Source organism: Patiria miniata, unplaced genomic scaffold (genome assembly GCF_015706575.1).
Source record: "Patiria miniata isolate m_02_andy unplaced genomic scaffold, ASM1570657v1 HiC_scaffold_1, whole genome shotgun sequence".
NCBI lineage: Eukaryota > Metazoa > Echinodermata > Asteroidea > Valvatida > Asterinidae > Patiria > Patiria miniata.
In genome coordinates, this window is record NW_024037047.1 from 4,871,231 (window position 1) to 4,897,749 (window position 26,519).

General features: G+C 40.1%; 1 protein-coding gene across 1 annotated transcript in view; it reads right to left on the reverse strand.

The window, feature by feature from the left end:
- Window positions 1–823: 823 nt before the first annotated feature.
- LOC119743440 overlaps window positions 824–26,519 on the reverse strand; it is a 33,751-nt gene continuing 8,055 nt past the window's right edge. The window contains exons 2-5 of the mRNA XM_038219879.1: window positions 5,860–5,961; window positions 4,007–4,126; window positions 2,398–2,593; window positions 824–2,094 (exon numbers count right to left, since the gene is read on the reverse strand). Of these exons, the coding sequence (XP_038075807.1) occupies window positions 2,425–2,593; window positions 4,007–4,126; window positions 5,860–5,936 (366 nt within the window). The 5' untranslated portion in view covers window positions 5,937–5,961 and the 3' untranslated portion in view covers window positions 824–2,094; window positions 2,398–2,424. The remainder of the gene's footprint in view (window positions 2,095–2,397; window positions 2,594–4,006; window positions 4,127–5,859; window positions 5,962–26,519) is intronic.

Here is a 26,519-nt window from a genome sequence, read left to right on the forward strand (position 1 = left end):
CTAAAGTGACCTTTGGATACTGCGCGAAGTTCATAGGTGCTTTGTATTCCTTATCTCTGATTTTGGTTGTGGTCAGGTCAGTCATGCGAACTTGAACTTATCAAGATCACAAAACTCCGCCTGAACATCATTCCAGATACACGAAAACACTCTCAGATAGATCGTTTGCACTGCAACAGTCTCTGATAGGTGTGTGCTTTTGTCCAACAGATGCGCCGATGAATCGACCTTCTGTGATTTATTAGTTAGCATAAACACATCCAAGATGGCTGTTCAATGCAATCGAACTATAAAGGTCAGTGGTGTAATTCCAGCATATGGTCTTGCATAAGATTCAGTAGGAATTTCAGAATGTAGCTTTGAGCAGATTGAGGCCATGCACTGTTTATCAACTTTTAGGAAACGGCAAAGTTGGTTTATATTATTGCCTAACGTATCGGGGTCATTTCTGAAAATCCTACTGAATCTAATGCACTTTTTGGTGATGTCAGGTCAGGTCGCGGCCGGCCATGGGCGTCGCAAGGGGGGCGGGAGGGCACTTGCCCCCCACCCCCCCCCCCCAAAAAAAGAGGAAAAAAGGAAAGCAAAAGAAAAAGAGCTGTGAAGTCATATTTGCTTTAAATTTAATACACATTAAACAAAATTGGGCGACGCCCATTTGGCCGGGAGAGGTCCCGCTCCAGCAACACGCTGTAACTTTGATAGTAAATTATGATTGATTATGAATCCTTTGGCTCTGGAAAGACTTTGTCCCGAACTGACTAGGCCTTATACAGGCTATTCCGAAACAACAGCAGAAAGAAATCCAACTCGACAATAGACGCAATCTTTACAGTTTGAAGCAGTAGCTGCCATAATTTATTGAAATGAATCCAATTTTAGTATTCTGCAGGCGAATAATATATTCCTACATAAAACTGCCAGTAATGGTGTACAGTTTAATCCACGGAATCGCCATTTTGCAGAATGTATAAAGAAAAGTGAATGTGCAGAATACTGTGATCAAACCCTACAGTTATCCAACCTCGGTTTCAAATTGCAATAACTGGGGACGAGCTTTATAACAACAAATCAGAATGGCTCCCCAACGTGCAAACTTGTTGATTTCGAGCAATTGACTTGGGAACCAGACATGGAGAAGTTCGAATTTGAACCGAGGTTGGCACTGCCCAGGCATTGGTGGCAAAGGTGAGATCATAACGCCAATCATCATTTTATTTGGCCATTGCATTCAAATGGAAGGCAATAATGATCGTCCACAAAAACAAATACGGAGTCAATTTATGTGAAATAAATTATGCTGTATTAACAGGGGCATTTTTTAACAAAATTAAACTTGGAAATTATTTCCTGTGTGTATACGTGCGCGGTTGAATACATGTTTATTACTGTGTAATGCAAGTCACGTCACTGTCAATTAGAAAACCATATATATCCGCAAAATTCCATCTCATGTATATTTATCCGCAAATGTAGCCTACATCGGTAAAATGTATCTAGTGGTGTTAAACATAACGCTCAAGATTTTGGCAGTTTATTTTTTGTAGTAAGCATCTACTGAAGAAAGGAATGTTAGTAGATATTTTTAATACTCCAAGTTATAATTTTCTTCAATGTTATATATCTGTTCTTTAATATGATCTGAATTTCAACAGATTAGACTTATATACAGTTATTATCATTTTTTTTTTTAGTGTTGTAATTACTGATTTATCATAAACCGTCTCGTTTTTGTTCAACATAGTTTTGAAGCAAATTATATGCTGGTGCTTTATCAGGTTGACCAAGATGGATTTTTTGTGGGATTTTTTTAGTTATAGCTTACAGTCATTAGCCTCTAAAACGCAAGTGCATACCGCCATATTTGTTGCCAACTAAACTAGCGCCAGATCAGATTACACCCCAACCACATTCTAATTTTCGGGCAGTCATTATGGTGCTCTATTGGCTGGAAGTCAAACAAGTTGTAGAGGGCGCTGTGCTCTTGACAACAAACATGGCGGGAGAGTCAAAACTTTGCCATTCGGACGTGCTTGTAGTGTGTGCATGCGGTGGAAGCAATCTTGTGGATGTCCAAGCCTATAATGCATCGTCCTGCACAAAAAGGAAAAAATAATATTCAATTTTATTTTTCCCCAAAAAATAGATCACAAAAATCTTGGCTAAGCAACTGATGGGCTATTTTATTTACATTGAATTTGAGTCATTGAGTAACTGGTGACACTTTGCTGAACTTTAGTCGCAGTAAAATAAACAAAAAAGGTGTCAGGATTATTATTATTATTCTGGAGACGAGAATGTATATCTCCACACCATATTACGTGCATGCGTGAATGCAGATTCGTGATGACAAACAAACATCGCAGGCAATGCATGCAGCATTTCTGGGTCTTGTACCTGGACTATTATTGAGGTGCATCCCATCTACGCCTTGTCCTCAGCTGGTGTGTCCACTGATCGCCTTCTCTTTCCTGGCCCACCACTCCCGAAGCGGGAATTGCTGTCTGCGAGCACGCGCGATAGAGCATCCTGTCCGACCTTCAGTTGTGCGCAGCCGCTGAATAGTTTACAACCAGGGGTTGATCTTTTTAGCCTGGAAATGTTAAAAAAATAAATGGGTGTAGACCTACAAGACCTAAGCCATCAAAAGTCACATAAGCCTATCACGGACGTCAGTCTTAAGTACAGGATATTCCAGTAAACCTGTAATTTTATAAAGGGTTTACAATTATGTGCTGCGGCGCATATTGCAGCCACTGCCAGAAATACAGGCTAACCCAAAATCCATTCTTTCTGAAAATAACAGCAAAAGGAAATTATGTATATTACATAAGCACGGCACAAATGACATTCAGTGACTGAGTGGGTCAGTTAGGCCCCCTCATTTACACAGGGCTGCGACCTTTGTACCACCTATGAGCGACAAAAATATGGACAGGACGCTCAATGGTCGCCTCAACCCAGAAAATTCTGTTTCTATGTAACTGCTAAAGCGATCCTTGTGCCTCCCTTGAACCACCAAAAGTGCAATTTTCGGGCGTTTTCATGTCAAGCTACGAGCGACCCGTGTGTCCACTGAGCCACTTTCCTTCCTCCCCTGTGCTTGTGCCACCTACGGCAACCAACGCCGAATGGAGGCACAACGGTCGCCACAGTCACCTTTCAATGCACGCTTTTGGTCGACCAAAGGAGGCACAAGGGAGGCAGAAGCATATCGCCCAGATTTACGGTACAATGTCCAACAGAACGGACCTATTACATGGCCGACCATTATGCATCCATTCTGCAACCATGGCAATACTTGTGACTCTCTTCTGCCTCATTATTTGAGCCACCTTTGATCAACCAACCTCCTCGGTGACCTTTGTGCGACTGTTTTGAACATTTCAAATTTCAAATTCAAATTTTTACGGCGACCATGGCGTCCATGGCGATGTCTGAACATCCTATGTACCACCTTTGAACGACCTAGGCAACCATTCGGCTTCCTTTGAGCCTCCAACGGCGACCTGACCAGTTTTATGGTCGCACGAGGGAGGCCCAAAGGTCGCAGCCCTGTGTAAAGGGGGTCTAAGGTACAAAACAGAGGAATATACCCGTGAGACCAGGCAAAAATGACATTTCTTTTTCGTTTTTCATTATGTTACTTGTGATGCAAATTGTGGTTAACAGAAAGGCCTACGTATAGGCCTACAGCTGCAATTTGCCAAATATCCACATTTCACCTCTGTGACCATGTCATCGGTATTTTGATCACCATCGTGAATATGGCACGTCATATTGTTCTCCAATTATGTTGTCCCTCTTTGTCAACATCGTTTAGACCTATTTTACCCTCATCACACTGTTGTCTGTATCACCACTATAGGCCTAATCATTTATTCAATTCATTGTCATGCCTGCCAACATCGCTATCGAGTGCAAACATTGACGTCTGTCACGTTAATAGGCCCCAAATCGACATTGTTAATTAGGCCCCTATTTTATTCAATTGAATTCAACTTACATTGACTGGAATTCACTGCTACCGGAAAACATGAGTAGGATTTCGTTGTATGCGTCGACTTTGTCTGCTAATTCTCTTAAATCGTCTCCTGTCAGTGGGAACATAAGGTCTGCTTCGGCTCTGTAATAAAAAAAGAAGGATATGTTTTAGACTCTTGGTGGCTTCAGACGTACGGCATGCACCATTTGAAACTATTGGTGGCAGCATGCAGCAGACAACTGCAGTCATCTTTGATATGTTCAGTCGAGTTAATTTGACTGTATTGTTAAGCCACGTCCTTTACCAGCCTTGGAGTCAACGGTTAATTGCAGGAACTCACTTCATACCATTCACGAGAGGTCTCACTACATCTGGACAATATCGTGACATCGGTCATCGTGTCTGTCTGAAGGTAAACGGTTTTATTCTTGAATTCTCAGGCTAAAGGCGTCCAAAAATAACTAGTAGTGGCTATCGTTACGACAGCCGTAACTCGATTTTTATCTTCTATTGTTACGGCATTGCAGAAACACCGTTGCGAATCTGCCCTACCAGCAACCAGAGAGCTAGTCTTGGCCCAACTCGATAGGTTAAATGCTTGACACTGACTACCATGCCGAATGTCCCGGGAATAATTCGCTCTTTTCACACTCCGCCATTGGGCATGCACAGCCTCGATCTGGCAACTTTACACAATAAAAATAGCCGGTTCAGTGATCTCGACCCCGACACGGGAATCACTGAACCAACTTTATTTATTGTGTTAAGTTGCCAGATCGAGGCTCTGCATGCCCATGGCGGAAGTGTGAAAAGAGCTAATAATACCGGAATCTTATATAGCGCACGTTGCTACCACAAATTAGGTATTCAACTCGCTGGTAATTATGTCTATTTTTTTTAAAGACAGGTAAATGAAGTTTGTGACAAATATGAGACCATTGCCTTATGTAGCACCTTTATAAAGGGTATACAAGGTGCATGCAGAAACACCGGACAAACCCCTTCGCATCAAATTATAGCGGAACAACATGATCAAATCCGTGCTGTTCCATTTTTCCCAAGTTAGTGGTTTCCATTATATACTAAACATATATTTACTCAAATTCTACATTTAATTAAAGTAGATTATATTTTCGTCTTTGAAATCAGTGGCTTTGGAGGATTTGGAAATAAAGTCCGAGAACCATTCAGTTGATATTCTGCTTCCAACATGCAAAAATCCTGACGTTGACGACTATATATTAGGTCAAGGAACCAGATGGTTGACTGCCTTAAGAATAGCCACTGCGAAGATAAATAATAACTACGATTAGCTCCATGTAGGTCCAGTGCAGCGAAATGGCGAAGTTAAGGGCCCGTTCCTATAAGGGAACTAACATCCTCTTTTAGGTTGTTTGGCCCATCCAACCAGTAAGCAGTGTTACAAACAGGAATGTCGTAGATAGAGGGCATGGGTTTGATTTTATAAGGGAAATTCGAATAAACAGTGACGACCATGACGTCACACTATAAGAAAACAAGAGTAGTCTCTATTTACTGTCGTTGGCTGCGAATTCCGAATACACAAATCCGCGTTGATAACATCAACTAAAAAAAAAAGTAAGGAAATCTCACTCTCTATACCAAAGAAATACTGTTGAAAAATTAACAGAAGACTAGTTTGAAGCTGAAAATATGTAGTGGTACAAGAAAAATCAAACGAAAACAAAACCAAAAACGAAAACAAAGAAGCCAAAAATTGTTTCAAAATGCAGTTGACAGTAAACGCCAGCCTAAAGTAAACGAGACCGAAGACAATCGGATCTTACAACAATGAAAGCATACCAAGAATGTCTAACATAATTCGAAAGTGTCGACCACTGTTTTGGGTTTACCTTGCTAATGAGGCGGCTGTGGCGATGGTGTAGAACGTGCACAGAACTGCTAGCGTTAGAGCTACTGTTGGCTTCATGGCTGCGATTGATGACGTCAGTGATCTGCGTACGAAATCAGGAAAGAGAATTGATCAGCAGAACTGTCGGTCATGGAAACTTAGGTGTTGACGTCACCAGTAGCACCAAGTGAACTTGTAATATGACAAATGTCGACGTATGTTGCAAGATGCCAGTGGCAAAAATCGGGGTTGGCGATTAGGGGGGGGGGGGGGACCCAACATTCTAACATTGTGCGGAGGTGGAAATTCGAAAGGGGGGGGGGAGCGGACTGGCTGGACATCACATGACAATAGGGGCGCTGTTCATGATACAAATTAATATACGTGTAATGCACATTTTCCCCTAACCTAACATAAAAAACGGTACATTTAAAGCGTTTGTAGCGTATGTCAATTGTTTTTCCGAACTATAATTTCATACATTTAGACTGTTGGAAAGTTACAAGATAATTTACCCAAAATCGCTATTTGTTTAGGTTTCTAGCACCACAAAAATCTGGGTGGGATAATGGAGGGCTCCATGGTGGGATGATCCCATGTCCCATTCCCCTGGTCAAAAAGTGGGGGATTATTCTCACCATCCACCCAGGATTTGCGCCCATGAAGGAGGCAGTGTTAAAATAATACAGGAAGCCATATTCCTTTACCCAGGGTATGCCTAAACAGTTTAAAACTTGTGTCCATTTGGGGCCCTGATGGAATCAAAATGACTACACACAATATACAAATACAGTACTGTTCAAATTTAGATCTTTAAATCCGCAATAAAGGGCTCTTCAAAACTTTTTTTTTCGCATAAAAGGCACCTTTTTCACAAAGCCTTTTATTTTGATGTAATGAACTGGTTTTCGTTTCTCGTGTATTTATAGCTTTATACCAGACCTTTATGCTGACGCACAGTCAGTATCTTCCGCTGATACGTAGTTTTTCTCCTATGTATGTTTACTACTTCAACTCGATATCTTCAGTTTAGTCAACATTTCCATTGGAACACACATACGAGGAACTTACAGCTTGAAAAGTCCTCACCTTCAAAGAGGAGATACGCTCAACAATAAGACCTACTTTCAAATCATACAATCGTTCATTGACCTGAACTTCCTACGCAAACAAACCAGCCCATTTTAAAAAGACTTTTCTATATAAAGAAAGCATGGGAGCAATTAATTCCGAGACTGAAGGGTGAGATGGTATGTGGTCTTCATCTTACAAACCACGACCGGTTTTTACTATTAATACCAGCGTGCGCGGGCAAAACACTGTACCGGAGAGGCCGGGTTACAACCGGCGGGCGCATTGGACAAGGAAACCGGCCTGTACAGATCGATAAGCTAACGCCCGGCTGGGTCGGAACTGAAGTGTCTGATGGCCGCACGACAAGGTTATGGTGTAAGCGCAGGAGGGCACCCGCGCCTTACGCGGAGAGGCCGATCGTGCTGTGGCATCCGTAACGGGTGAAACACGAGTGGAGAAAGTTCGGTCTGGACAAGCCATGCGTGTCACGAATTCACCGGAAGCCGTGACGTCAGAGATTAGCAATCATGGAGGTCGGTCAAAATGCTGTGAAGTCGTGCGCGTGATTGAACATAATACAACGACTGGTGGCAGCAAACATTAATCTCTATAAATAAATGCATGTGCCACCTGGCTTAATTTTATCGAATTTCAACAGGCCAAATCAAGCTCGATGACAAATGGACAAAAAGCCTTGTGCCCTATTTAGCAATAGCTTGAATTCCTCTCAAGTTAGCCTTTTGCAGTATATCTGGTTTTCTTCGTAGGCCTACATCGATCTCACCTTTTAGTAAGCTGAGTTAGCCAATTTTAACTGTTTGCCAGTACGTGAAATCTGACTGCAAGAAAGCGTGTACACGGAGCTGTGCACAGATTGAAAATTCTGTTCACTTCATGTACTTGTACCGGTATCTCATCCTAATAATAGTGACGCAGAGGATGAATCGTCTCAACCAAACAAGGGGCATTTAACAATTCATCGCAAGTGGATCAGTGTAATAAATCTACGTCACAAGTCACAGTCGAAACTTGTATAGCACCATATAGCATCAAAATGTAAAGCACTTTGATCTTAGTTGAAAGTGCTATATTTATGAACACGTTATTATTATTATTATTATTAATAATTATTATTATAATTGTCAAATAAAACCAAAAACAGCAAAATACCGTAGCTGGTAGAATAATTGCGTCAGAATGTCCAAAGTATACTTTCGATGTTATTTTATATTACTATCTTGAGACGCTCTGCGAGTGTCAGTGAGGCAGCGAATAATCGTGTCCGACGCATCATGTTTGTCTTGAGGAGTCGCTAAATTGCGCTTCGTCTCCTACAGACACACTTCCGGCTCATGCGAGTAAAAAATGCCAATTGCATGTTTACAGCTCTATACAACTGAAGCCTCTTGCGTGAGCAAATCGTTCAATCCTTGGCCTAGCCTTCCGTCAGTTTCTAGAGCCCACTTCGCCTTTGTTTGCAGGCTGGTTACAGGACCTTCGGTCGTGGATTTAAGGGCCACTCGAGTGGTGTTTGAAGACAGTGGGGCGGTGTCGCGTTGCATGGGATGTGGCGCACCTGCGGTACGGTGCACATAGCTATATCTGCGCGCCCTTCATCTTACTATACATACAATGTTAAAGTTGCTCTTGCTCTAAATTCATTCGCTTGATTTGAGATTTTTGCTGGTCACAGATGGCCAGCTTAGTGTCCTTTGTGTACCTCTCTGACTGACTGACCGACTGACTGATTGACTGTCATGTTTGTCTTCGACTGGCTGATAAAGAAATCTATTTAAACTATAGGTCCGATTTTGTTGTAACTTGATATGTACGTAAACCGGGATGCTTTATAGATGAAATTTGAAGTCACGGTCATCAGTATGTTCAACACGTCACAAACAGACAGCCGCCAACAGCCGGTGTTTGTCCACGGACGCGATTCTAGTTGACATGTGTATTTGTAAAGGTCCATCATTTAATTTGTCATTGTTGTTATTTGTCATCTCGTGTATCTTCATCATCGTACTTAGAGTATAAAGAATATTCTTAAAGAAGTTTCACATCAATTTTAAATCTATATGAGTACATGTAGTTTTTCATTGTTTAAAATGTTATATATTTATTCGACTTTTTTTTTTTTTTTTATAGTGGTTTTGTTCTGGTGAGCTGTCCAACCATATGAAATTGCCTTTTTAAGGAGATATAAAGTATTTTTATTTCAGTTGAATTGAATTGAATTAAATTGATAAAGGCCGGGCAATGCTTTCGCATATGAAGACCAACGTCAATGAGTGGGATGTATCTGCACACTCATTATACCAGTGAACAGCCATTCTGAATCAATTGAATAGAATTTTGTGCGCTCTAACTTTGGCTGTTCTGTGACCAGTTGCTTTATTCGGCTTGCCTCGCCTGTGTACATGCTAAGAATTAGAATTAGCACTTTGTGAACAGTTATGTCTGGCAGTCCATGCCAAAACCAGCCAATTTTTTTTTAAGCATTAGTCTTGAAATTATGCAATAAGTTGTATTAAAAATCAATGAAGAAATAACACAATCATGGAGTTCATAAAAAAAGGAATGAAAAGCCAGTTGTAAAATTGCTGCTTGAAATTGTTTTGACGACTGAAACTCAGAGCTTTAAAGCAAAATTTTCAACCGAGAGACATAAAACTCTCATCTGTTTCGCTCTCCGAACCTCTGACTTCTCCCCAGTGTACACACATTTGTCCCCAGCCCAAACCCTTCAGCATCATCACGATTTTAAGTAAATATCCACTACTTGAACCTCTTCCTCTTCCTTCTCCTTTTTATCCCATTCTCCTTCTCCTTGTCTTGCGTTCTGACGCACCCCCGTGGCACTGCACGGTGTATTATTTGTTGAACGTGCGCTACCTTTTTTTTCATCGCGTGCTCTCCAGCGAGAGAGTCTGCGCTTGAGGCAACGCGAAAATGAATGAAAACTCGACAGTCATCTGCAATAGAGCAAGAATGCTGCTGTGTTCAAGGTACGTGGGGTCACCTGCTTGTTGCGCATTTTTGTTGTTCGTTTGAAGCAACAGACGTGCTCAAGGTGGATAAAAATATGGAAAACAAGCGGGTCGTAAATGGACTGCGTAGGTACTGCACGTAAAATAGAAGAGCATTCGCAGGCACTGTTAAAACAACTTTCAATGTTTGTTTCATTCCAAACGATACCTTTTCAGGCTGAATCGTTTCACACAGTATTTGATAAAACAGCTTGTCGATCTTCACTTTGAGCAAAATTTCTGTCATTTAATCGTTACACGTTCTCTTCTGGGTAATTGCAAATCTTACGTGGATTCAAATGGTTTAAGATTGTGTTACCTTTGCGGTAACGATGTGCACATTGAAGAACTAATTAGTATGTTTTTTTTTTTTAAGTTTGTAATAGTTTGTGTAAATCTACGCAAATTGTCTCAGTTTATAAGAAGCAGTTTTATTTTCCGATCCGCAGTTCTATCTATACGCATTTTTATTAAAATGACCCGCGTTATTGTTATACGTATCGTAGACATCGTAGTGAAAGAATGTACGAAACAATTGTTGTTTAAGATTGCAGAAAAATAAATCATAGGCATTTTGAACAAAAATAAGTCGACCACAAAATGGCCGACATTTGGACACGGTACACGTCTAAGTATCAAGGCGAGAGTGTTACTGTCGTTTGTTATTAGGACGTTCCCTACCTATTAGCGGATGTCAGAAATAATGGTATCACTCTTACAGGTGTTTTTTCCATGCATCTATGGGTCAAACGCTAGTTACACGGGCTGTCAAAATGACCGGTAGGCGAGTCTCTTTGTCGGCCGGCTGCAGCATTCAAATTCCCCCTCGAGTAAAGACCTCGCTGATCCGGCATTATCGAGTGGAGAATTTTCTTGCCAGTGTGACATCACAGTTATCGACAATTCCATTAGAATGGGGGACATTCAGGAGTTGAGCCCCGAGAAAAATAAACGTTGACGCAGGGCTTCGATTTTGTTTATTGATGTAAAGTTTTTTTTAACCGCTCTAAATAATACATTATGTATTTTGAGAGAAATACTTAAAAGACCACACAAAAGGTAAACATTTGAGCTTTTTGGGGCTCATGGAATACACTTTGCTTTGAAAACTGCTATAAAATACACCTTTGTGTCATATGTACTTTTATTTCTAATAGTTGTTGCCATTTTCAAGGTCATGGGGGTGTGCCTTTTGGGATTTTTAAATTATTTTATTAATATTATAATTAATTATTTATTAATTATTATAATTATAATTAATTATTAATTATTATATTACTTTATTTTAATATGAATTTAGATATTCTTACCAAAGCTGTTGGATTCGCCATTTGAATAGAAAACCCCTGAACTGGAAAGTGTCTCAAAGTTGCACATAGCGAGATTTTCAATGGGCATTGCAACGCATGCACAGTTGAATAGAATGATTGTAGGCCCCGCATTCAATTGTGCGTTGCATGCCCATTGGAAATCTCGCCAAGTGCAACTTTTTAGTTTTGGGGTTTCAGGAGCTTCAGCGCTTGCGCTCTCGTTATTTCTTACACGGTCTTCCAAGTGAGGTTATCAAATTGAACCGGAAAGTTTCTGTGACAAAACGTTTATTTCGGATTTTGTTTGTGTACTGCGAAATGTCCAAACAAGGATGACTATAAAAACTGCTTAGTATTTTTGTGCTAGGTGTATATAAGCCTTTATGTATACATGTGAATAAACGAATAATGACATCAAGCTTTTTCATAGAGGTTTTTCAAATTTTCATTCCTCTGATACACCTGAAAACAATTTAATACTTACATCCAAGAAAGTGCTCCTAAAAGGGATACAGGAAAAACAGTTATACAATTGTGGCAGTGACGTGGTAACCACCACACTGTGACAAACATAAATGTGGTGGCTCACGGGTGCGCTCAAGCATTTAGGTCGGAACACGGCTATCAATCACTTGTAATCCCTGTTAATAGTACAACATGGTCGACTGCTTATAAAAACAAAACCCGGCATTAGAACATCCAAGAATAGATCGTCACATTCACAGACCGTTTATGGTTCTCCCATTTAATTGCTTAATTTGTCACAGAGACACCTATTTGTTGCGCACTTCAAGTTCAAGTGCAGTGTTCTTCCCTTCACAATGCTTCCAGTCGTATTTTATGCATTATTCAAGAAACTGATAAACGAAGCGCGTCGTATGCGCATTTCAAATCGTCGTTCAATATGCATGACAACATACAGTCCGCTGATGCGTTTTGTGAGCTCAAATCAATTTTTCGGCTGGTTGGGAAGCAGGGGCAGACTTCACCTCTGCATAATCGAACCAACTAAACACCGTTAAAAGGGCAAGCGTTATTGCCACACTTCCACTGTAAAACCTATAGTGTTTAAACTTTGAACACATTATAAACGCATTTTTTTTGCAACAGTTTATAAACACTTTAACGCGTTTAAGGGAAGAGACGTCATTGACCGCAGCAATGGGCGTAGGTTAAAATCCGAGTCTGATTCGTTTCTCAGATATCCATGTATATACACAAAGCCTCAAACGCCCGGTTGAAGTTTTGCAGCCGCTTGTTAATGTAGTTTGATTTTCGAGAAAAAAACCCAGTCCGTTTACATTGTAAACGCATCATGAGCGGTGCTGTTTAGGAAGATAAGAAGTTTGGACGCGTTAGAAGTTAAACAAGATGTTTAGTTGTTTCTTTACAGCGCCAGTGACATTCTAGTAGTAAATAGATGTGATTAAGAACAAAAACAACTATGATTTGTTAATAATGACATCTTTAAGCGCAACAGGTCCATCACTCAGTGACGCTCATGGCGATATACAATGAGTAATTATACAAATTACAAAATTAAAAAATGCTGAGTCCAAGACATATAAATTGCAAGGTACAAGCCGAAAAAGAGATTAGAGTGTGAACAGGTAAATAAAATAAGATTTGGAAAGAATGTAGCATCCAGACGCAACTTCTTTGGTAGTGCACAAAGTCTATGGACAGTCGAGTGAATTTTCAAAGTACTTTCGAACGAAATTTGAAATGTTTCTCAGTCGAAATTCGTGTCTTTTCAACACTGTTGCATTATTACTGACCTTCATTAAGGTCATATATGTGATGAAAAAAGTGGCGTCAGGATGCAACATTTTTTCCCCGTTGCTTTACCCAAATGATCTCGCAATATTCTGACAATGGAAAACAACTTGGAATGGAAGGTAAGGATTGCTTAGATTCACAGTGAAGTTGATCACTGCTTCGGGTTGCAGTGAAGCTATCGATACTGGCAAATATGAGAAATGTCATCAGGAGATTGTGGACGGAACATTCCGGAGGGCTAAATGTGAGAGCAAATCCCGCGCCAGATCAAATACTGACACGCATCCTCAACCCACACGGCGCCCCTAGAGTAGAATCTTAACCAGAGTCAGGTGGCTTATGCTCAGAATCGTGACCGACTGGTCCAAAAGCTGCAAACTTGGCAGATGGATTCTTATAGCCCAAGAGAAGATATTTAGAAGGGGTGACGCCTGAAATTCTTTTGGGAAGGGTGCCTGATCTGCATAGATCTTAAATAGCCGCCATGTGATATATTTATTCCCATATCTGGGTGTTTTTTTTTTATATTTTGGGCCGTTCTTAGTTACGTGTGTGACACATTGTACATGTGACATTTGGGTAAGAATGGCCCTTTTGGGGATTCTACTTCCATATTCTTACTTCTTACTTTCTAAAGCATATAAGTGACTGGATAATTCAGACATGCCTAGATCCCAAAATATGAAACCTAAAGTCATTTGGCTTATGCAAAGAATACCTATAGGCAATTTGGGAAAACTTTGACGAATGGTTCTTAAATTATATATGAAAAAAAGAAAAGAATAGTCGACGGTCTTGGATGTGCTGCTAATGGGCGCCCTTTCAGGGGATGACGTCATCATGCTGGTTTTTGTGTGTGTTTGGAATTCCTCAACAAGCGCTTCCATAATTTGTTTGTCTGCAGTAATAAACTGTTACCGGAAATAAAGATCAAATGACTTTGTGCCCGGGAATCAAAATATTGCTCGAGACAATGTCTAACTGATCACAAACAATGAGAACGGTACACCATTCATTCGAAAAGTTACAGTTCAAAGTACTTATTTAAATTTTGACCTTAAATTGTTTTTCGTTGGATACCTGATGACGTCATGATGACGTCACAAAATTTATCACATCTTCGGACGGGGTTCAAGCTCATACGAGGTTTATTCAGCATCCCATGAACCGTTTTGGAAGAGGTATTCTGCCTGCAATAAAAAAACACATTTGTCCAAAGCTCACAGAAATTTGATAATTATATATTTGAATTCGCTTGCAATTTGATATACGATAACGTCACAAAATGTCCATATTTTTGGACAATTGTTTCTTCAAGGTTTCGTCTTCATGCCTCGAACCGTTTATAGAAGAATTCCATTGGTGTAAATATTGAAGTTCCCTTTGTTCATTGGTTCTGGCCATTGAATGCAACTATAATTGATGTTCTCGACATATAATGATGCTAGACAAGATCTGATATTTTTAAAACGCATTTCTGGTGCTGCACAAACAGTTTGTGGCTACATAAAATTTTTATTTTGCCCTGCAAAAACAAAACAAGTCAAAAAACATGTATTTTTGGATGATGAGAAATTATGTTGCATAAACTCCAAGGACGTAACAATCTCCGTACAACCCGGCGTACACAATGGGCCCGATTCAGCACATTTATTGACGTTACGGGAGTAACCCTATACAATAGCACTGCCCGGATCTCTTTACCAGTCTGCTACTAATCTAAGTCCCAAGTGACAGTCAGTCAGTCAGTCAATCAATCAGTCTATCAATCAATCAATTAATCTGTGTGCCAGTTTCGTTAGTCATGTACAAAGATGACACTGGGCTGGATCTTTGGGATCTACAAAAAAGAAAGACAAAACCCAAAACAAAAAGAGATAAAGCGTGCGATCTGGCATAACTGCATTATCAGCAGAGATGGAATCAAACCGTTTAAGGCCAGTATAATCAAAACACATGTGTTTTGCCGCTGTCAGTAACTCGTCATTGATAAGGTTTATATTAATGGTATTTTGGTGGTGTCCGTTACGCGAGGGCATGCCGCGCAACTTGGCCGCATCCTCACTTATTTATCTACCGTCTTTTGACTCCCACTGGGGCCGAAGGTGATGACCGCCCCGAGCTCTCTCGGGTAATAAGTAGCAGGTTAAAGAGTGGCCGTAAGATATATCTAGCTGTATCTGCCCACAGTTTAAGAGCAATACTAGAGTAAAAGTTGCCTATAGGTCCCCGACGGGAGTCACTGCAGTACTACTTAATATAGTTCTGAAGATCTTTGCCGTGAACATCAGTGCGTAAAATGGAATTGCTAACATTTGCACGAGTATAAAGGTGTATTGGGGCAAATATCCTGGGTAAATATCCTGCAAAAATGCCCTACACTGAGAAAAGTTCGCTTTAATTCAAACAAACATTACACTCCCCCACATACCAGGTATAAAATTAGAGATTGAACAATCATGGCTGTCTTACAATGCAGGACTTGTGGAAGAATAAAGGCCAGAGATAATTTTAAAGCTTTTTGTTTTGAATTGTAGGCGGCAACGTGTCGCTAAGTGACACAATTTCCGATCGCCTCTCTACCAACCATGGTGTAATGGACTTAACTTACTTTACTGTATAACTGATTAAAACTATATGCTCCCAGGATCCCAGCATCTGATACTTAAGCTTCCTTCCAACAGCGAGCCTGGCATTTTCCCGAAGAAGACCTTAGCATACTGGTCGAAACGTCGAGTATCATTTGTCATATAAACATCGTCAGCTTTTATCATATTTTTTAAAGCCGCGTACGATCAATTGCAATTACCGAAACATGACAGAAACCTTGTTCAAAGTGAAGACAGGACTGGTATTAACATACATGCGAAATTATTCTGTCTGCAATGGCATCGTTTAGAAGAAAACAATCAACGATGGCGTTTTCAAAAAACGTGCACGGGCACTTCTCTCACACGCGTTAGCAACGGCATCCAATACGAGACGTACGATTTACGTATATCTTTTGTCTGTTTTATCCATTAAAGTGAAGTATCCCCTGAACTGAAACTTCAACAAGTTAGTTTTTATGCGCCCTCTTTGATATACTTCAAAGCAAATTGTGTTGCTTCTAACGATAAAAAAAATACACAAACTGCACGTCTCGATAATGACCTACATGTACGTATCGTGCGTTGAGTTGACTTAAATTCAAAGCCAATTATGTTTAACGTTGCGGATACATCCTTATGGATGCTCATGAGTTCATTGTTATGCCGTTCAGCTTCCCAAACCCTGCCTGACCAACTTTAGAGGTGATGCAGGGAGGTGTCGTTTTTCACAGTTGTCGTCGATTGCTGGCAGCATCAGACAGTAACCGAGATAGCGAATTATTCAAATTTGGCTTATATTTTATTCATTATCCGGAAAATTCTAGCCCAGTCACGCTCCATATCGATCCAGAACACGAAAAAAAGGAAAAAAGATTCTTCCAACTGTCCGACCTCTTTTGCGCTGCCAATGTCGTGACGTCACTCAGAGGTCAACTCAGTACAGCCACAGTGGCCGTTTCATTACGCGCACTGCAGCTGCGGCCCAACGTAAACACAGTGTTTCGCTATGGCGATTGTAAACCCAAGTTTTAGGGCGAGTCATAAAAAAACCGGAACCCCAAAACAAAGAAATATATTTCATAAAAAAACTATGTAGCACCAAAATGAATTATGACTCGAAAGCCCATTTATTAAACTACTTTTAAGTGACAAAATTATTTCACTTGCTCTATACACGTTAAACGTTATCACTTTTTAAACGAAGTAGGCCTAACCCTAAAATCATGCAGTTTCGTTAAAAAGAAAGAAATTTATTGTGAGTTCTGACTGTTTGGACCAACAAAGAAAATGACACAGAATACTTGTTTCAACAACTGTAGTACAAAATATCTTTATTAACAACCCTGCTTTGGCTAACAATAGGATTATGAAATCCACTTTGTTTTAAAGACGGGCCTTCAAAAGGACTTTATTGAATATTTTAAACTTTTAAACTGAGGTCAAACTTATTTGACATTGTCAAATAGACAATTGTAACAACAATTCTTGAAATCGCATTTTAGACGAAACAGATTTTAGGGTCATTTCGTTTGAATGGTGATATAATTTAAACCGATTGAGCAATTGAAGTAAGTTTTTCATCTAAAATGAATTTATTAGATTGGCTTACCTGTCATAATTATGTTTGATGCTGCATATTGATTTTAATATGAAATATATTGCTATGAGATTAGGTTCCGTTTTTTTTCTTTTCTCACCCTGTAGCTGGAATCTCATCTGAGAAGCGAAAATAAGCAAAACTGTAGTTTTTACTGGTGTAGTGTGGTGTGATGACAATCGGCTGAAAAAGCACTTATTAACATTTTCAGTATATACTAATTTGTCAATATTCTCTATTATTAAGATGTTAAATTGCTGTCTGTGATCGTGCATGTTAAACGCACAGGGAATTCGTCGTTAAAAGGGATGCCCGTGAACCGTTGTTGAGGAAGGGAGGCAGTCACACTTCGTGCACATTTAAAGAGTTGCATGCCAGATAATACAAAAGACAAACTTGCGCGGCTCTTTCCATTCATTCTTTTTCAAAAGTAAATTGCGACAGGCCTACATGTAAATTTTTTTGTGCTTGGTCATTTTAAGAACACTCGTGTGTTTTTTATTTAAAAAAAACCTTAGAGCGAATGAAATGTTAGAGTGAACGGGAGAGGCGACCTCGCTCCACTCGTTCTAGTGCCATCTCGGTTACAATTCAACATTTACAAATGTATAGTTCTTCGAAGACGGCAGCATGTTCCATAAACTCAGACGGTATTAGGTAACACGTTCAATCTCATGATACCGTCTTTTGCTATAAAGGATATTGAAAGATTTATACTGTATTGGTACAGAGGATTGAAGTTTAATTTCAAATGCCCATTGCTAAAGGGCGTGCATAAGTTAAGATCGCAGGTGAAGACGTACGTAAAGCGCATGCCAATCTCTCCCGGTTGACGATAGTCTTATGCAAAGATGACAGTGATAACATCAGTTCGTGCACTTTGCCACTCGGTGCTGTATTTAATATTGAGGGAAGCGCACGCGAGTCACGATAGGGCATATCATAATCATATACAGATCGGGTGATGCGAAATCATGCCCGAGCAATCTCAGTTTGAGCCCACTTCCAAAAAAAAAATCCCACTCGGGTCAGACAAAAGTACAACATTTTTTGTGTTGCAATTGCTCTCAGAGAAGATATACAAATCCATTTCCCAAATGAAAATGTATAAAGTTTCCCCGTTCATCTGTCCCAAACCATTAGCTGGCTCTCTTAAATCTCGTTGGCGCACTTTTGTTCTCTTTATTTTAAATCTTTTATCTTCCAAACCGAGACAGCAAGCCGCGTGTACAGTTACTACTGAAACGAGAAGTAAAAAAAAGGTAGTTATAGGAGAAGAAATATTAGGCAAGCGGGGATTGACGCGATTCCTCTAGGGTTAATACCGGTGAGCGAATGCCCGGGCGGGCGAGGCGGCTTACTTCCGTTCTCGGTCCCACAAAGACGTCAGCGCGGTTCGGCCGTCCGTGAAATCGGAGGAAGGTGGAACGTGGGAGCGCCGTAAGCCATACGACATTATACGGGTCACCTTGGACGATTTAAAAGAATCCAGCATATTGTGTACGCCTTTTGTAGGAATATTGATTCTTCCATTCCTGGTAACAAATATAATTAACAATGTCAAAATCTTGGGAAGAAAATAATAAGCGTGTCTTAGAAGTCTATCGTTCTGGTGAGAACTATATACCCTAGCTAAAATGTTAATATTTAATATTTTTTTCCACAATCTGCTGTTATTTGCGTCATATTGGTTTTAAAACATTTTCTAGAAAATGCACCTATCAGACATCATTGGTTGAAACCGTGTTGATAGCCTTTCTTTCTGTTTAAATGTACACACACCGAAAAGAACAACTACTAGTATTAGTTTTGTTCTAATACCAAGTCAAGTTTCATATTTCAAACCAAACACGTCAGTGCTGTGTAATGGAGAAACATAAAAAAAAACCAAAAAATATATACATTTCCAATGGTCATTAGTGGGCAACATCAGTGGGCAAAATCTTATGCATAATCCTACCCGGTAAAATGGTACAACAATACATTCGACCAACGTTGTAAATTCACATTGACATGACGTAGCACTTGTAATTCAACCGTAACGTAATCCCCTCTGAAAGTCACCAATTCCCCGAAAGACCTCCCCAGGGCTCACCGAAAAATGAAACATAAACAGTTGTATTCCCTGCCGGCCTGCGTTCAAAAATGATTTCCAGCAAAAGAAACGGGAAATTCTAACCGAAGATCGTGCTGTCCAAATTTAATTTTCTCTGCAAATCAATCAATGTCGTGGCGTGCACGTGTACCACGCGGGAATTAACGAGGAAAACTCGCGGGTATACGCGTCGTGTAGTGACGCGCCGTCCGTGTTTTCACTACGAAAGCCTACACGGCCCAAGCCCTGAAGGTAAAACAAGTTTTAAATCGGTGTCACTGTCTTCAACGCACCATGCCGTAATTGTTCACCCCTCGAATCGACGTATCCGGAATTTATTGCAGATATGGGTATCAGGTATAAACGGGTGTCGGGTAAACGAAGGAGTACTCGCAGTAAAAAGCTATATACAGTTACAATTTCCCATGCATGGTATATCTGCGCAATCAGCCCCCCCCCCCCCAAATGTATTGTACGGCACGGCGTCAGAAAATGCCAACTGTAAGACAATCGCTAATAACCGAGCACGTTCTCCTAATAGCGGAATCCATCATGGTTTTCGGTAATGACCGTTTGCGGTTTAATTAATATTATTACTTCTCTGTGACTGCGGGGGATTAGGTATCGGAAACTTGAAACTGTTTTCATAGTACGAGCAATGACTCCAGCTTGCTCTAGGTAGGGAGGCCACGAACAGACGAAATCCCGTTGCCGTGAGAAGGCTATAAAGGTAAAGAAATCTAAGGTCATGACACCATCCATGATTAATATATGACCCGGTGAAAGCACTCAAATTGTTCTCCTAATTGATTTTGTGTTTATTTTCAAATTGTGCCTAAGCGCAGATTTGGACGACCCATTTACCTAACGGACTTCCTTGTTGCTGATGCGCTTGCGTACAAATTGATCATGAAAAAAATGGCATTATACAACCCAATGGTCTTTTGTTTTGTGTAATAGATGAATTTAAATTGGCACTGAAGCCGAAGGCCTCGGTGCTGTCTTTTGTTGAAAAAGGAAAGCTCCTCAATTCATAAAACGCCTTATAACCGAGAGCCTCGGTTTCAGGGCTATTTTGGGATTCGTCTATAACACGTCACGTGCTCCATGCGTATCAACCAACCATTTCCTCCCTTGTACAATAATTTTGGTATTTTTAATTGTTTTGTGCTTGATCTGTGTTATGTGTCTGTCATTGTGCATTGGAGAGACACGCCCTATTGGCGACAGTATTTGTTTCACTTTTGTTCTTCTCCTTGGCAGCCCTGCACTGTTCACGTTCTGTCTTTCGTGTGAAGTGTTTACTTGGTTTCTTATTGTTTGTATATCCTTTTGTTATAATATCAAATTGTATGTATTTATTGTAATTGTGTGTATATATGTCAATTTGCCGAATAAAATATTATATTATATTATATTATAACGCTAACGTACCTGCTAAGGAGCTGAACAATTAAATCTGTAAAAATGTTAGAGGGTCTGACCTTTCAATAGGAGCACAATTTAGCCCAAGGATAAAACAAGTTGGAATCGGCACAGGAATTCACATGACGAGCATCTTTCGAAAAGCTCACATACTAGCCTAGATGCAATAAGATCGAGGACAATTTTGCCGATAAGTGTTATCTTTTAGCTTCATTCGCCGACAAAAGGAACTGCACCGCAACCAGACATTACAAACAAAATGTCCAACAACGCTTAAATTGAATCATTTACGCAATGACGCGCATCATGATTTGTAAAGGACCGTGAGCTTTAGAGGCTCAAGATAATTCTCGAAACTGTTGAGCAAATGCTGCTGAAAGTTGGCACTTTATTTGTATAGGAGACAAAAAAAAATACCCCAGGCTTAGATCTTCACATGATCATAAGTAGAACACAAATTTACTGTTTTTTGGTCGTTCCTCGGGCACAAAAACTCGACGGCCCTTCTACTGCTGGTCAATTTGTGTTCAAGCGCTCTGCGCGTGGATTGCTAAATGAAGCCGAAAAGGGTTGATACAGAACTTAGGAAAGCCACTTTTCGTTCCCTCGGGTATGAGTCTTGAACCAAAGTTTAAAGGAAAATTGATAGATGATTTTGAAGACCGAACTGTTGAATTGACTTACTTAAATTCATCTTCATATTGTTGAGAAGTCCTTAGATGATGCAATATTCATTAGTCGCCCAACTTGACCATTTTACTGTTTAAAAAAACTCAGGTAATTGTACAGGAATTTTTGCCAATTTGGATGCAAGGACCAACCCCCCCCCCAAAAAAAAAACCCACGGCGAACGACAAATGAAGACAAACAGTAAAAAACACACGATAAAACAGGAGTTCAGGTTAATTAACAACAATTTCTGCAATTTACATTTAAGCATGAAAGGAAAACAGAACCCAGACGCGTGGTATTTTCTTGGTCACTTTACAGTAACTTCAAGTACACAGACTATTGCAACTGTTTTTGACAAGGACAAGTTGCTGTTTTTCTTATGGAAGCTTTTTACAATGCACCCAAAGGAAGGCAACTCGGCCAATAGCCGATATGCGCGCAGTTGAAATCTAATGCCATATTTAAGAAACAAATGCATTTTTTTCTTCCGCTTCTTCTTTACGCAGGTGGGCTCTTCTCACATCTAAATCCGAAATTGGCATTCTGGACGAGACATCATGTCCAACACAAATGCGGAACAAGAAGGGAAAGTAGGGGGAAAAAAATCCGGAAATTGAAATTTTACACCGAATTGGCGCCAATACACGCTGGCGTATGACGTCACCGCGTCTGTGATTGCGCGCCAAGAGAGCTTTTGACAGCGGATTATGAGCCGGCTGAATTGCTATGATGATCGGTGAACATGTAAAGATCGTGTTGCCCGATCCGTTCTTTAAATACCCTATACCCCGTACACCCGAGGGACTCGGGGTAGAGAAATAATGCAAGAAATTGTCTAGGCATGCCCACATATCTTGTCTTTCCTGGAATATTAATTTTAAAAAACGACAAACCTGTCATAATTATGGTCATCTTGGACGACGATACAAGATAACCACAAATAATAACAGACAATGGTAACTGAGACCATGGGCGTCGCGAGGGGGGGGGGGGGAAGCCAAAAAAAAAAAGAAAAAAAAAGAGGCGCGAAGTCATAGTGGTGTAAATTTAATGAGTTGGGGGGGGGGGCAAAATGTCCCTGCCCCCGTCTAAAACTGAGAAATCGAGAATTTGTTCAGAAATACAAGATTTTTTTGGGAAAAATGTGTTTTGCCCCCCTCTAGAAAAAATCCTGGCGACGCCCATGACTGAGACAGACATTCCCATAGCCTTGTGCACAATTTTGTTTCCAACTTTAGTGACATCTTCCCCCAATTGAACCTACCCTCACGAATTTTGGTATATTTATGGAGTGGACCCCCGAGCATTCGATCTAGCCTTTTTGCGACTTTATTTTCCACCTATAAGAGTCTCCCAAAGGTCTCCCAAAGGTAAAACGTCTGACGCTCAGGTGTTTCCGAAATTGTAGTTTTTACGGTTATACACATTGTCTGTAAACACGGTTTATAAATCTGTATACATCTACGACCATTTCTTATAATATTTCATGCTGCTGAAAATCTGTGTTATGAACAAAAACATACAAATTGGGACGTTTCCAAAATATCTTACAAGGAAAGGCTACACGGCCTGTGCAACCATTTACATACGATTTAAAATTAGTGACGAAGTTCGATTGAAAGTAAAATAATAACCAAATTGCCTCAAAATCTAGATTTGGAAACCTAAAAGGAATCGTTGGCCGATTTCCAACGAGTTATGAATCTGGAGATTATTGTAATACTTCATTAAAGAAGTGGAACATTATCGCTGTACGAATTATTCCCCTGTCAAGCCTCAATGGTCGCACTTGAAATGTTCACAGACTCGGAATCTGGATTAAGGGAACATTAAATCTTCTATATAAAGATCAGTGCTATTTACCCGACCCAGAAGCTTAGCCTACGATATAGCCTCCAATAACCAAACAATATATGTTTTAAGATGATTACGTTTTGAGACAAAACAAAGGATGGCGCCGCCGTGTTAAAGGACAAGTCCACCGCGAGGTTCAAGTCATCGAACAGTTCAATGAGTGTAAGTTAAACTGGTGTCGTATGAAAATTGGACTTCTCTGAAATCTGGTCTCTTCTTCCTAATATGGACTCTAACCCTCACACGTGATCTTTCAATTAATGTCCTAATTATGTCCACTACCAAACTAAGGATTGCGTAATGCAACCATCGAGTCTATATAGGTTCCATACTGTGCCTAAATTTACACTACCTAAAAAGGAAAACAACGGAATAACGATATGGGATACTCAAAATATCAATTAAATTAAAAAACAAGCCTATGTGAGCAAATGAAAACTGCATTAACAATAAACAAAGATAAATTTACCGGTAAACGGTATACCTTAATAATTATTTGAGCACTAAAAATATAAAAAAATACGTCAATGTCTTAGTTCACTTCCGTAAAAAGGACATTCAAAAATCGATTTATTACCATGTAAGCCTTTTAAGATTACGAATATTCGAAACCCTTTCTTTGGAATTTTGTTTGCAGGTCGTATACCTTTAACGTCAAGAGACGTGTTGCATCGGACCGACAATGTAAAACCGCTTCGAGAGAATCGGAAACTGACGTGCAGCGAGAACGGAAGATGAAATGAAATTTGCCCCAATTACGAGAGTGTGTCAAAGAAATTCACGGGAAATCGAATTTACACAAAAAAAGGAGAGTCAAGGTAAGTTTATAACTGGGTCTAACCATAGAAACGCTTCAGGCACTTAAAACACTGACACCCGAAGAGATGTTTCTTACGATGGAATTAATGTCAATATAAATTCAAGAGCCTTGGTACGCTATGCCGTTGGGCATCATGCAGTGAATATAATATATATATATATATATATACCATCACAGGTCCGATCAGCTATTAAAGTGCAGTGTCTAGGCGAATTCTGTTTGAAGTTAGCCAGTGGCGGTTCTACGGGGGGGGGGGGGGGGGGCGCTAACCCAACCCCCCTTTAATTTTGTCTAGCCCCCCTCCCCCCAAAAAATCCATTAAAAAAGAAAATACACAAGCAAAATGTAAAAATATGATGTTCATGTGAACGGTCTCCCCCTAAATAAAAAGTCGTGAGAAGGGTGCATTTTTACCCTTTTCTTTCATATAAACATTCCAAATACCATCTCAACTCCCTGGGGGGTATACAGCTCGATGCAGCCTGTTAGGCGCAAGGAAGCTACTTCAATCACAATAACCATCTCTACCCTCACAGGTACCCATTTACTCATGGTTAGGGGAGAAGCAATGAGTGACAAAGTGCCTTGCCCTAGAGCACACGCACCGTAACCCCAGGCTGGACTCGAACCCTGCAGAATTCTCCGCAGACCACGAAATCAATGCCCTTAACCACGAGGCCATGGCGCTCGTCTTGAAATTGAACTCATAATTGACGAAATGTCTTATTACACAACACGCCACTGCTGCTCAGCATGAATGCAGCATCCTCACCCTCATGGAACATCGGTGAAATAGTTCGCTCGTCATAAACCGTGAGTGCTGCAAGCAAAATGAATATTTCTGACTATGGCTAGGGCTGTTAACCTTAGCGCAAAATGGAGAAAAACAATGAAGCCGTAGCAGCTACACTTGACATATTTTACACACTGCCATCTGTCATTATAAGGTTGATATTCGATGTTTGTTCAATCAATTTATTTTGAATGATGACCAGTAGCAAAGCAGCTTTAATGGCATCATTTGTATTTATCCGCAAAGTAACCCACCGAATTATTATCAAAACGATTACTTGGATTAATGATTGCACTGCTACTAAACACCCCGTGAATGTATTCCGTCTGGCTTGCTGTCATTTAGAGAAATCAAGAAAATTAATGCATAGGCGATTTCCAACGATCAGTCAAGTGACTGATTTTTTTTTTTAGAATAAAGTGTGCCATCGACGAAATCTTTCTTCGTGATCAAAATGTAGTGCATGGTAACAGTTTTTAACTGTTTCTCAAAAAGTATAATATCCGATGAGCTGAAACTTTACTAGATTAGTTTTGAACATTATTTGGTTTCTGAGTGGTGATGTTATTGGAAACGAACAAAATATAGGAAAAGCACATGATCCTATATGCCTTAAGATCTGTGCAGATTTAAAACACACGTAGTTCACATTCCGTGATTCTTAGTTTAATTTGTGTTGGTATCTATAGTAACTCGTTACTTGTTTATTCCGCAAGAACTAGCGCTACCTATGACGCTGTATCTCACACCAAAACTACATGAGTTTCAGAGAAGAAAGAAGTACTGAAAAAAAGGTAGAATGATGGAGAATCCACGGCCTAAATTCCGGTGCCGGCGCGGTTTCAATTTGAAAGTCCAAATATGTTTAGCTGACAGCTGTTCCTGGGGCGAGCAACACAAAGCTAACAACATTCATTTGTTCCATCACCGTCGCGGGCAATTGATGAGGATTGTAAAATGTCAATAAAGCTGGCTGATTGGCTGCGAGCGGTTTGTTTATTCCAATGATTGGCAAATCGTAGATTCTCTTGTACGCATGGTCGAACTTAATATATCCTCGACGAATCCCTGCAGTACGCATGCCCCCAAATCCAGCATGCCTAAAGGCGAGGAAATGTGATATTTTAATGGAGACTTAACCTACTATAAAAAAGGTATTTCTGTCCTCAAAATCCCATCTAACCGGGGTTCAAATTCTGAGGGGAAAACAGCTTGAATTCCCCCACCACTGAAAAAAATAATATGAGTTACTGCTAAAACATGACTTGTTTGCAACACCCGGATATTACTATGGAGCAATGATACTGACTGAAGATGTTTACCTGGTACACATTTTACAACCGCAAGGCTGTCATGAAACCAAAAAACACGGATAGAGAAAACAAATTACAAAAAAATAAATAAATGTAACCCTAACCAATGATGTCCTGGTAAAAATTCCTCCCGAAAAGAATTAGAAATTTGATAAAAAAAAAAAAACAGAGAAGGTGGAACATTTTTAGTGAAGGTAGCTTGACATATGCTTGCTTTTGTCTCGAAAAAAGAAGAAGATTGTATCCAATCATTTCAAAAATTATAAATTTACATAGATGAAATACTCTCCAACCGTGCTCATCTTTCCG